This window comes from Bufo bufo, chromosome 2, assembly GCF_905171765.1.
Source record: "Bufo bufo chromosome 2, aBufBuf1.1, whole genome shotgun sequence".
Taxonomy (NCBI): domain Eukaryota; kingdom Metazoa; phylum Chordata; class Amphibia; order Anura; family Bufonidae; genus Bufo; species Bufo bufo.
In genome coordinates this window covers 89,426,868-89,439,941 of record NC_053390.1, presented here as the reverse complement: position 1 = coordinate 89,439,941, position 13,074 = coordinate 89,426,868, and the positions used below count along the sequence as shown (strand labels likewise).

Sequence of the window (13,074 nt, the reverse complement as noted above, 5' to 3'; positions counted from 1 at the left end):
AAGGCAGCAGCACTCACAGAAGCACCGGTTCCTTCTCATACAGCTGATGGGTGGAGTTCCTGGGTGTCGGACTCCCAACCGATCAGATACTGATGACCTAAACTGTTTCTTATTGTTTAACTGCAATTTGTATGTTTATTGTAAAAGATATCTTGTTCATTTGCACGGTTATTGCACTTTATCTACACTGCACTGTGAAAAGAGTTAATGCACAGCCAACTAATACTGAGAGACTATATGACTTTCTCCCTATGCAAAGTTTTAGAGGGAAAATAACAGACACACTGACCTTCTGAATGTCTGGTTTAGCTCTTTTTGATGTCTGAAGACTTGTTTATGTCTGGAAAAACTGCTTAGTCATTCACATAGACTTGCACTGAAACTCTGTACAAATCTATGACAGACTAAAATTGTAACATTGTTTCTGTTTAGTCTATGATTCTCCCTCTCAACCCCTCCCACTAGAAGGTTCTAGCTCAGCTAGCAACTGTATATAAAGAGAGCTTACAGTCCTTAGTTGTCTACAGATAGTAACCAGAAGGGGTAAACTGCCCATAGACCCTATAGGGAAATTTCCCGGCCAAGGGGGCTGTCAAATCCCTCCTCTCTGCCACTGGCCAGTTACATAATGAGCTCTAAGCAGTAATTCATTATGTGAGAATCAGGTACTCATGTACCCAGCCAGAAATTGCACATGCCCTCCTGAATTCAGCTGCTGTTGCCCCGCATCTCACCTCCTAAGCCCCCTGTTCCCCATCTTAATCAGAGACAGGTGGAGGAGGAGGACAGAAAATGGCAGCTATTGATGGCCGCCATAGAGGGACAGCTTTTGGGGCAAGATATTGTGCTGCTCTTTGGTTCTGCAAGAATGGTATCTTGCTCTATGGTATTGCTGACCCCACCTACTTGTGTTGCCCCGCCTTCAGTCAATTTCGACCCACCTAAAACATAGGCCACTTTTAGTTTTTTTTTCCAGGGCTACTTTATAGTCCCAGTCTACCCAATGCAAGATGACCCCCGCAGACGACGTCGAGACCTATTTGGCGATCTTCGAGAAGGTAGCCGTGAGAAAGAAGCTACCCCGGGAGCAATGGGCTGAGGTCATCGCTCATCGACTTACCGCATGATCAAGCGGCTGATTACCCGACAGTAAAGGGTGAGATCATGGGGAGACTGGGGGTGAATGTATTAATCCGGGCCCAGCGGGTGCATCAGTGGGACTTTAACCCGGCTGAGCCCGCGAGGCCCCAGTATTATACCTTATCACACCTGTTGCAAAAATGGTTGCAACCTGACGTGCTGAGTCCCACTGCTATGTTGGACCGTCTGTTGGCTGATGTGTTCTGGAGGGCTTTGCTGTACCCCCTCCAGCACTGGCCCGGCCAGGTGTCTCCTGGTAATGTCCTTGAGATGGTGGACCTGGTGGAACGCTATAAGGCTACCAGGAATTTGAAAGGGGGTTTGTTTGGAAGGGGGGCAACCAAACCCCAGCAATCTCCATCCCAGACCCAGAGACTTGTGCCAACCAAGCCCGCACCCCCCCCCCCCCCCATAGACCCGGCTCCAATAGTATGCTGGTGGTGTCAGGAGTCTGGCCACGTAAGGGCCAACTGTCCCCATCGGGGCGAACCCATGGAGACTAACTATACCACAACTCGTTGTACGCCAGGAAGCTCTGTTCATCAGGTATCGAAGAGACTATAGACAATAATTACCTGTGCCAGGTAGAAGTGAGAGACACACTGGCAGTGGCTTTGTTGGACTCAGGGAGTCTGGTGTCCCTGGTAAGAGCTACCCTGGTGCAGCCCGACGAGTATACTGGTCAAAAAATTGGGGTCAGGTGCATACATGGAGATTTAAAGGACTATCCCACTGCCCTGGTGTCTCTATCCACGGAAGGCGGCAAGTGGACCCATGAGGTGGCCATTGCCACCATTTTACCTTATGAACTAATAATAGGGAGAGACTTTCCGGGCTTCCTGGCCATGTGGCCGGCTGTGAGAGTTGGCCTGGCTCGGGTGGGAACCAGAGGCAGAAAAACCAGCAGTAGGGGGTGACCGCCAGGGTGGAAGAGGGGGAGACAACCCCACTGAGTGTATTGGTAGGAGACGTTGAGGACTTGCCACTGAGTCCTGAATTGGCAGATCTCAAGGTCTCCGGTAAAAATTTCGGAACCACAAAACTCCGGGACCCAACCTTATCCTAAGCATGGGAGAATGTTGTAATAATTGATGGTGAACCACAAAAACCTGGGGCCGAGTCGATGTTTCCCCGTTTTGTCGTTCACCAGGAAATGCTGTATCGGATTAACCAACAACGGGGTGAGCATATTGAACAGCTGGTGGTGCCCAAGGCGTATCGCAAGCTCGTATTGGAGCTTGCCCGCCAACATATTCTTGTGGGTCACTTGGGGTGGCAGAAAACGCAGGACCAGATACTACAGCGGTTTTACTGGCCCTGTGTGTTCAGAGGTAGGAGAGTTTTGTAAGTCTTACCCAACCGGCCAGGTAAATAGCCCCCAGCCACATTTCCGGAGCCCCCTGGTGCCTTTCCCGATTATCGAGGTCCCGTTCGAGCGAATCGCTATGTATCTCATAGGCCCAGTACCAAAGTCCGCTAAAGGGCACCAACACATCTTGGTCGTCCTCGACTACACCACTCGGTACCCAGAAGCGGTGCCACTGCGACATACATCCGCCAAACTCATAGCTAAGGAGTTAATGGAGATGTTTTCCGGAGTGGGTCTACCTAAAAAGGTTCTGACTAACCAAGGGACCCCTTTTATGGCCAAGGTCATGAGGGAACTCTGTAAGTTGATCCACATAAAACAGCTACAGACGTCCATGTATCATCCGCAAACGGATGGCCTGGTAGAGAGATTTAATAAAACATTAAAAAACATGTTAAAAAGAGTGGTGTCTAAGGATGGGAGGGACAGGGACCTTCTTCTGCCCTATCTCATGTTCGCAGTGCGAGAGGTGCCCCAGGCCTCTACTGGGTTCTCTCCCTTCGAACTGCTATATGGCAGACACCCTCGTGGTCTGTTGTACATAGCCAAAGAAGCATGGGAACAACAACCCACACCACACAAAAGTGTTATTGAGTACGTCACCCAGATGCAAGGACGGATGGAGACAGTGTTGCCTCTGGTCAGGGAGCATATGGAGGCAGCGCAGCGAGCCCAGAGTAGGGTCTATAATCGGCAGGCTCGGGTCCGTAACTTTAAACTGGGTGATCTGGTTTTGGTTCTAGTACCAACCGTAGACAGTAAGTTCCTAGCTAGGTAGTATTGGCCCTACGAGGTACTCGAGAAAGTGGGAGAGGTAAATTACAAGGTACACCAGCTGGGGCGGCGAAAGCCGGAGCAGGTGTACCATGTGAATTTACTAAAACCATGGAAAGATAGGGAGTCCTCTACTGAAGACAGCCCACGGCGAGGTTTTGTACGAGAAAAGGTTCAGGCTCCTAGGTCTGAAGCAAGAGAAGCAGTTGCCACAGTAAAAATTGCTGACAGCCTCTCCTCTAAACAGGCTCAGGAAGCCAGGGAGTTCATTCGTCGGAACATGGATGTGTTCTCGGACCTCCCTGGACGCACTTCCATAATCCAGCATGACAATGTCACTGAGCCTCAGGCAAAAGTCCGGTTAAAACCATAACAGGTACCCGAGGGTCGGCGACAAGCCATCGCAGAGGAAGTGCAGCTAATGCTGCAACTAGACGTCATTGATAAGTCCAAAAGTGAGTGGGCCAGCCCGATAGTCTTAATACTCAAGCCGGACGGGACATTACGGTTCTGTAGCGATTTTCGCAAACTGAACGAAATCTCCAAGTTCGATGCGTATCCCATGCCCTGGGTAGATGAGCTTATCGAGAGGTTAGAACAAGCCCGATATTTTTCTGTTTTGGACCTCACAAAGGGATACTGGTAGGTGCCCTTAACGGAGGCTGCCAAAAAGAAAACTGCCTATGTCACCCCTGAGGGGCTGTATCAGTATAAAGTGTTACCCTTTAGTCTGCATGGTGCCAATGCCACGTTCCAACGACTCATGGACATTGTACTTCGTCCACATCGTCGGTACGCGTCGGCTTACCTGGACGATATCGTCATCCACAGTGCCGACTGGGAAAGTCATCTACCCAAAGTGCAGGCTGTAGGGGACGCCCTTAGGAAGGCTGGACTGACCGCTAAACCAAAGAAATGCGTGATAGGGTTAGAGGAGACTACCTGGGGTACATCATTGGACGTGTTATCAAACCCCAAGTGAATAAAATAGACGCGATTCGGAATTGGCCACGACCTGTCACCACTAAGCAAGTAAAGTCGTTCCTGGGAATGGTGGGTTTTTATATGAGGTTCGTTCCCCATTTTGCCATTTTAGCGGCTCCGTTGACTGGGCTCTTGAAGGGATGGAAGTCCGTGATGGTCCGCTGGAATGACCAGGCAGAAGAGCCTTTTTCCATGTTAAAGTCTGTCTTGTGCGGGTCACCGGTTTTGGTGATGCCAGACTTCAAGAAGGAGTTTGAGGTACAGACCGATGCCTCTGAAGTAGGCAGCCCGCAGCCAGGCTTTGTAGGAGAAAAGGTTCAGGCTCCTGAGAGCTGTACTCTCTCAGGAAATCAATAGGAAGGAACATCCAGTTGTTTTCCTGAGCCGCAAACTCACCCCAGCCGAGACTAGGTATAGTATAGTGGAGAGAGAGTGCCTGGCCATCAAATGGGCACTCGAGTCGCTCCACTATTATCTGTTGGGGAGAAAGTTCTGTCTGGTGACCGACCAGCGGATGAGCCAGGCCAAAGAGAGGAATGCTCGGGTCACGAGATGGTTCTTGTCATTACAGAACTTTAAGTTCTCAGTGGAACATAGCGCAGGCTGCTTACAGGGAAATGCATATGCCCTGTCCCGGGTACACTGTCTGACAAGTGTTCACCACCTCAGAGTTGAACAAAGGGGGAGGTATGTAGGAAGGCGCAAGGGTCCGTCGTTGACGGAAGGTATGTGTCACCGAGTTTCCTGGCCTCGATGAAGTAAGAGCCTGTATTTTCAGTTGTCAGCAGCAGCTAATGCTGATTGACACTTTGCTATTTTAGTATGGCTATATAGCTGATCCGGTACGGCTCTTACTGGGAGTAGTCAAAATTGCAGGGTGGGTGACTACTCCCCACGTTCCAGGCCGGGTCTTAAATGGCTTATATAAAACCCAGCCGGCAGTGTCAGCTGAGAGTATTTACCTCTCTCTGCCAGAGGAGCTCTGGCAATCGCTGGTGTGGGAACTGAGCCCTGTGCTGGGCTGAAAACTTGAGACCTGTGTGTCGGGAGTGCAGGGCACCTAAAGCCTGCATTTTGACTGCTGGAGGCAGAACTGACGACAAGGTGACGTTTTTGTCATGCTCTAACTTTCTAGTCGGTGTGAAGAAACACCAACCCTGCAAAGAGTGTTTTGTTTGACCTTATGTGTGAATAAACACGGACATTTGAATTACGAACTTGTACTTTGCCTCTGTACTGCACCCGCTTATCCCAACTACCAGAGCGAATCCCCACAATATGTATTTTATGTTAATAACGTTTATGAAGTGTGTATACACAGATTTGGATGCATTAATGTGTAACCAGTCTTCGACGAGAAGCAGACACAGACACAAAGACATTAGATTCTGGGAAAGACAAGCGCTGGTTCCCATGGAAACTGTCTTTCTCCATTTCATCAAAGAGGACGATGCTGCACACTGACCTGTGTATTTACTTTGTGTTGCAAAATATTGGATCAGCAAAGCTTCCCTTCAAATGCTGGGAGAATCCCTCTCTCATCCCTATAATTGCCTAATTTGCATTCACACCTTCCATGTGTACTGGCACATTTGTTTAGGCAAAGTTTTACTAGATCTTGGACAATGGAATGGACATACTGATGTGGACAGCACACGGTGTGCTGTCCGCATTTTTTGTTGACCCATTGAAATGAATGGGTCCACATCCTATACGCCAAAAAAAAACCTGAACAGACTCGGAAACAAACAACGTTTGTGTGCATGTAGCCTTAGAAATAGTTTAAAGTATTTAGTTTAATAGGTTTCATCAGCAGCAACATTTAGCATTGACTGTATTCCTGGCTCTGCAATGATAAGGCTAGTTTCACATGTGCGGCACGGAGATCCGGCCGCCTGATCTGGCAGCGAATGATGGGAATTGGCTGGAGACAAACAGCAGCGTGCAGTGGATTGTGTTTGTCCGATTCTCTGCATTTTTGCCGGGAATCAGGACGGAGGCAGATCCAGGAATACAGTCAATGTTAAATATACTGAATGGGCCCGGCAGGCATTCCATTTACATCCGGCAGTGCTGGATCCAGAGAATTCCAGCAGGCTCTGCCACAGATGTGACACTAGCCCAATTCCACTTCAGAAGCTGAAATACAGGGAACTGTTTGGCAGGGAACTCAAAATCTTACACTATAGTGCTGGTGGTTGGCTACCTGCGGACAACAGGGAAAGAAAATTTATGCCACTTCACGGCATCAGTCGGAGGCCTCCAGCACAGCCACACTTGGGAAGTATGTCCCTTCGTATGTGTCACACTGAGGCCATTAATGTGATGTGACCAAGGCCTAAATTTAATTAGGCTTTAAAGGGATTTTGCCGCAGGGACGTATTAAATGCATCATAGGACCTGGGCTGTTTACCAAACTTGGGCGCCATCCCTCCATTTCCCCCTGACCATCCCCCTTCTGTGTTCCACCCCATAGTTAATTATTTTATTTTTTTAACACAGCCACATCACAACCGTTCCCTAACCATATCCAAGTCACACCTCAGATAACTCAATGATAACTCTCTAAGTACAGATAATGTAGTAGATGTCACCTGCAGTCCTATGTAACACCACAGATAACATAGTGATAACTCTCTAAGTACAGATAATGTAGTAGATGTTATTTACAGCCCTATGTAAGACCACTGATAACACAGTGGTAACTCTTTCAGTACAGATAATGCAGTAGATGTCACCTGCAGTCAGTCCTATGTAACACCACAGAAAACAGTGCTAATTCTCTGAGAACAGATAATGTAGTAGATGTTACCTGCAGTCCTATGTAACACCACAGATAACATAGTGATGACTCTCTAAGTACAGATAATGTAGTAGATGTTATTTACAGCCCTATGTAAGACCACTGATAACACAGTGGTAACTCTTTCAGTACAGATAATGCAGCAGATGTCACCTGCAGTCAGTCCTATGTAACACCACAGAAAACAGTGCTAATTCTCTGAGAACAGATAATGTAGTAGATGTTACCTGCAGTCCTATGTAACACCACAGATAACACAGTGGTTACTTTTCAGTACAGACAATGTAGTAGATGTCCCGTGCAGTCCTATGTAACACCACAGATAACACAATGATAACTCTGAGTACAATTAATGTAGTAGATGTAACCTGCAGTCCTATGTAACACCACAGATAACACAATGATAACTCTCTGAGTACAATTAATGTAGTAGATGTAACCTGCAGTCCTATGTAACACCACAGATAACACAATGATAACTCTCTGAGTACAATTAATGTAGTAGATGTAATCTGCAGTCCTATGTAACACCACAGATAACACAATGATAACTCTGAGTACAATTAATGTAGTAGATGTAACCTGCAGTCCTATGTAACACCACAGATAACACAATGATAACTCTCTGAGTACAATTAATGTAGTAGATGTAACCTGCAGTCCTATGTAACACCACAGATAACATAGTGATAGCTCTCTGAGTATAGATAATGTAGTAGATGTCACCTGCAGCCAGTCCTATGTAAGACCACTGATAACACAGTGAGCCTCACACAGAATGTCCTGTTTCTAGACTAGCATCCAGATGTTATGACATGTACATTGTGGGCAGGGGCACTGGAGTTTAGGGAACACTGCTGCTGAGGCAGTGCATTGTATAATGTGGGTGTTTTGGGCAGCGATGGACCCTACTGGGACGTCACATGGCGAGCAGCCGACGACGACCGAAGGAAGGAAACATATGGGGAATTTGACAATGAGCATGCGCCAAGAAATACGCCACCATCTTTTATACATGTACATGCAATAGATAGGACCAATTGGATTAGTTTGAGGTCCCTTTATTTCTTCCGCTTCCCTCCTGACAAAGCTTACGCGAAACATGCGTCGAGGTGACCAAACATACAGCGTCTCATCTAACGGTGAGCTACTTAATGTATGGGGAGTCTTTTCTTATTGCACTTACGTCTACGTCTATTATTGTCAGTAGAGAGTGGAGGTTACAAGTGTGTCATTCCACTAGCCTATTAGCCTGACTTACAGATTAGTTTCTCCACTTAATGTCTATTGCTTTTGGTGCAGCTAGTGGGATCTGACTCTTTAGGTACGGGCATTTCCTTGATTATTACCTTAGTCCAATATCCAGCACCATTACTAAGTAAACAGCCTACAGGCACACAGACCATGAAGAGCCTGCAATGTGAGTGCTATAGCTCCTTCAAACTGATCCATGGTGCTGCTGTGGGTCAGACCTCACCAACTCTGTCGATTTTTGGGCCTAAGAACAGGGAGCACAAGTCACAGCTTCCTTTCTCTTCTAGACTCTTCTCAACTAGAGATGAGCAAATTTTTTAATAGTTCGATTCGGCTGATTTGCCGAATTTCACAAAAAAATTTGCTTTCTGACGAATTACTTCGTCACAAAGCGCATTTTTTTGTAAGTAGCGGGTGCAGTAACAGGGAACTGCAATAGCGCCCCCCCCCCCCCCGTCATTGTACCCGTCAAATGCCGCGTTCATACATGATCGCGGCATCTGAGTGTAAAATTAACAATTAAAAAAATAAATAAATAAAACTTACCGCCTCCATCTTGCTTGAGGATCTAGGCTGAAATCCTGTGCGGCGCGAGATTACGTCATCAGGCCAGCTGGCGTGGTGACGCATGACGTCATCACACCGGCCATCGTAATGATGTAATCTCGCTAGATTTCAGACGAGATCTTCAAGCAAGATGGAGGCTGGCGTCCCGTTGCGAGCAAATGGAGGAGGTAAGTTTGAGTTTTTTTTATACTATTTCAGGTTAAATCGATTCACTGACACGAAGCACTAGGAAATTCGGCTTCTAGGCGAATCGAATTTATCCTCAAATTTGGATCGGATTCGATTCGCTCAGCTCTAGTCACAACTGACCATGGCATCTGAGGGTTTAAAGGTTTGTGACTGGTGTTCAGCTATGAAAAACGAGGTGTGTGCCATCTTTAAAGACTTGACATGTACGGTGTTCTAATGACTCATTCAGACTACCTTAAATTTGTGTCCACATCCGTTCGCAATTTTTTGCGGAACAGATGCGGACCTATTCATTTCAATAGGGACGTAAAAGACGAGGGCAGCACACTGTGTGCTGTCCACTTCTGTACTTCTGTTCCGTGGCCCCACAAAAAAGATAGAACATGTCCTATTCTTGTCCACAATTGCAGCCAAGAATAGGCATCTCTATCATACGGCTGGCCATTCTGTTCTGCAAAATGTGGAACGCATGCGGACTTCAAAACAGATACAATTGTCCTTAGTCTGAGTCAGAGCCTGAGTGCGTTGAAACAAGGCTGCTAAAGAAGCAATTTCCAATCCTGTCACTCAGCATCAGCTAGTTTGTCCCCAAGGAACTCTAGTGAACCTCTGAGAGTGTGCAGTTGAAAGAGGGAAGGCCAGGATTTAGTCTGTGAGGGTAACGCACGTTTACATCTAATAGAACTCATAGCATTTGATTGGCTTTACAAGCATCCACCTCCCATTCATATCAGTGTGCGGCTTGTAGTGCTGCTTGGTGGAATCTACACCTTGCTGTCAGGAATTGTCATTTAGTTTTTTTGTGGATATTCCTCAGCTGGCAACGTTTATAAGGAGCAGGTGCTATGATTGCTACAGTCGGTTGAAACATGTCAGCGATGTACAGGAGGGGATGTGTTTTTTAATTGATTTACTGCAATAAATTTTGGGATTTTATTTACACGCTGGATCCTATTTCTGGATGACCTGGGCGTGCGCACACCGTGGACTCCTGCTGTGGTTTGGATTACTGATTCAAGTGAATCTGCTGGACTTTTATGTATGGGTAAAAAAAACACCTGAACTACAATTGCCATAAAAAACACATGTGGTATGGCGATTGTTTGGTGGCAAAAAAAATGCCAGAGCAAATTTGTGAGTGTCGGGACCCTTGCTGTAAATTTACAACATTATTTCCTAGTTTGCTAAATTCCGCCTATAAAACGGCAACGACATAGCTGTGATGATCATGTCACTCAGCATCTATCTATAGACATAACGTGCCGCCATCTCGCTGTGCTAATATGAAGAGAAGCACACGACAGGCGCTGTGTTTTATCACTTGTCACTCAGAGACCGAGCAAATAAAAACATTTCCCACCAGACATTTTGGCATATGCTGGATGCACACGGTGTGCCAGGAAATAGTGTCACAACACAGGTGCCACATGAAACAAGAAGCACTCACCAGTCCTGCACTGCATTGAACGATTCCTCATTCGTGATGTCATACATTAAGATAAAACCCATTGCACCTCGGTAATAGGCTGTAGTAATGGTTCGGTATCTCTCCTGTCCGGCTGTGTCCTGAAATAACAAACATGCGGAGCCATATTAATATTCCATCTCTTTTATTAAAAAAATAAACAAAACAAATTAAAAAAATGACAATTTGGTCTGAAGTACAAACCCTAATGTCAAAGGATTGATATCCGACCAGGTCAATATCAGAAACCCAGAGGCTAATCAAAGCTCATGGTTTTACTAGATATTGAACCCTGGTCCTTCTGCATGTAAAGCACAGAGTATTTCTCCATAGTCATAATTTTGTTTCTTATCACATCCATTAAAAGGGTTTTCTGGGTTCGGGAGGTTTATGTCCTATCAAGTGGTCCATGGGGGTCCAACTGTTGGAACTCTCATCGATCAACTATTTGGGGGCTGTGGCACTACTTCGAGCGCCCGGCCTCTTAGTCCAATATCCAGCACCAACGTTACTAAGTAAACAGCCTACAGGCACACAAACCATGAAGAGCCTGCAATGTGAGTGCTATAGCTCCTTCAAACTGATCCATGGTGCTGCTGTGGGTCAAACCTCACCAATCTGTTATTGATGGCCATCAATCTCTGTCGATTTTTGGGCCTAAGAAGAGGGAGCACAAGTCACAGCTTCCTTTCTCTTCTAGACTCTTGTCTAGACTGCTTTAAAAATAGTGGCGGGACCAGCCCTTACTTAACCTCCTACAAGGGCTGACCCAGGATTGTTAACCCCGCCTGTGCCATCCATACCTGTTTATACTGGGTGCAATACATAGCATGACATTACATGACATTACAGTACATAATGAAATAAACTATTTGCAGATACCTCCATGCTCTGGGGTAATGTATATGCCACATATATACAGCATATACAAGTATAGCCACAGAGCTGAATTTACCCCTTCAAATACATGAGTCTTACAGCACCACTCTTCAAAACATGACAACCCTGGTTAGAATGTGGTGACTATAAATAACCCATAAATGTCTAGAGATGCAAAATGATGAGGTATTAAAATTATCTTGGTGGGGTTCATACACATTACAGATAGTTGCCTGTGCTTGTACTGCCTATGACATGAACTGAACCAGTAATATTAGGGTAGGATTGGCTGAAGTCACACCTCACCTCGAACTGGGCTTGATTTTAGAGGGGCGTCATTTTGGTTTTGTCAAAACTATCCAGCCTTGACTTTCAGTATAAACATTACTGGCAAACACTTTTCAGCTATGCTGTTAGAAGTAAATGACAGCAAAAAGCCCAATATTAATATTACTAATAATAATAATAATAATAATAAAAAAATTCTTCAGAACACCTGAACACCATCTCATATGCATCTTTGACTCCTGATCCCCCCCTTTCCTCCATCATACACTATACACTACAGCAATAACGTTTCCCCTTGTGCTTGTTACATCAAAACCCCATTGGATCTGTTTAGTAAATCAAGTTAAAAATAGCATAACAGTTTAAAAAAATAACATGTTAAAACTATATCCCTAAGGCTACTTTCACACTAGCGTTGTTTAAATCCGGCGTTCAATTCCGACACGGGAACTGCCCACCGGATCCGGAAAAACGTGTGAAAACGGATTACATTTGAATCCTGATCAGGATTTTGATCACAATGAAAAAATGCATGGAAAAAAAACGGATCTGCCATTTAAGGACTTTTTTTTCACATTTTTCGGGTTTAACATGCAAAAGCCGGATCCGGTTTGACTGAACACACGGCGTTAATGCAAGTCAATGGGAAAAAGACCGGATCCGGCGTTCAGTCAAAGTGTTCAGGATTTTTGGCCGGAGGTAAAAATACAACATGCTACGGTTTTCTGAAAAGCCTGATCAGTCAAAAAGACTGAACTGAAGACATCCTGATGCATCCTGAACGGATTACTCTCCATTCAGAATGCATTAGGATAAAACTGATCAGTTCTTTTCCGGATTTGAGCCCCTAGGACGGAACTCAGCGCCGGAAAAGAAAAACGCTAGTGTGAAAGTACCCTAAGTGCGGATTTCTACGATTGTCTGTTCTCTGTAAGTATGCATTTCTTTTAGAAAAAGGTCTGCATATAACATCCTTATGAATGTAAATATGTAGCTGAGTAGAGAATGACATTTGGCACCATTCATTCTGAAATCACAATGTCATATCTTTGGTTTTACATAGTACTGTGCAGTACCCCAGTCTTCGGGAGTATGACTTTATACTGGGTACTCCGAAAAGGTTGCCGGTGTTCTATTGTATTCCGAAGGTACACAAAGACCCAACCAATCCGCCAGGTAGACCTATAGTTTCTGGGATAGGCTCATTAACATCTAATTTATCGCAGTATCTAGATCATCTCTTACAACCATATGTAAGAGACATTCCTTTTTATCTAAAAGATACTACAATGGTGGTAAAGATGTTTGAAAATTTGATATATCAACCTGGCTAGATTATGGCAACATTAGACGGAAGTTCAT

At 45.5% G+C, this 13,074-nt stretch overlaps 1 protein-coding gene across 1 annotated transcript in view; it reads right to left on the bottom strand.

Moving 5' to 3' along the window:
* The window catches only part of RAB3C (RAB3C, member RAS oncogene family), a 153,691-nt gene that overhangs the window by 30,747 nt on the left and 109,870 nt on the right, over positions 1–13,074 (bottom strand). Inside the window, exon 2 of the mRNA XM_040420169.1 lies at positions 10,528–10,646. Coding sequence (XP_040276103.1) covers positions 10,528–10,646 — 119 coding nt within the window. The remainder of the gene's footprint in view (positions 1–10,527; positions 10,647–13,074) is intronic.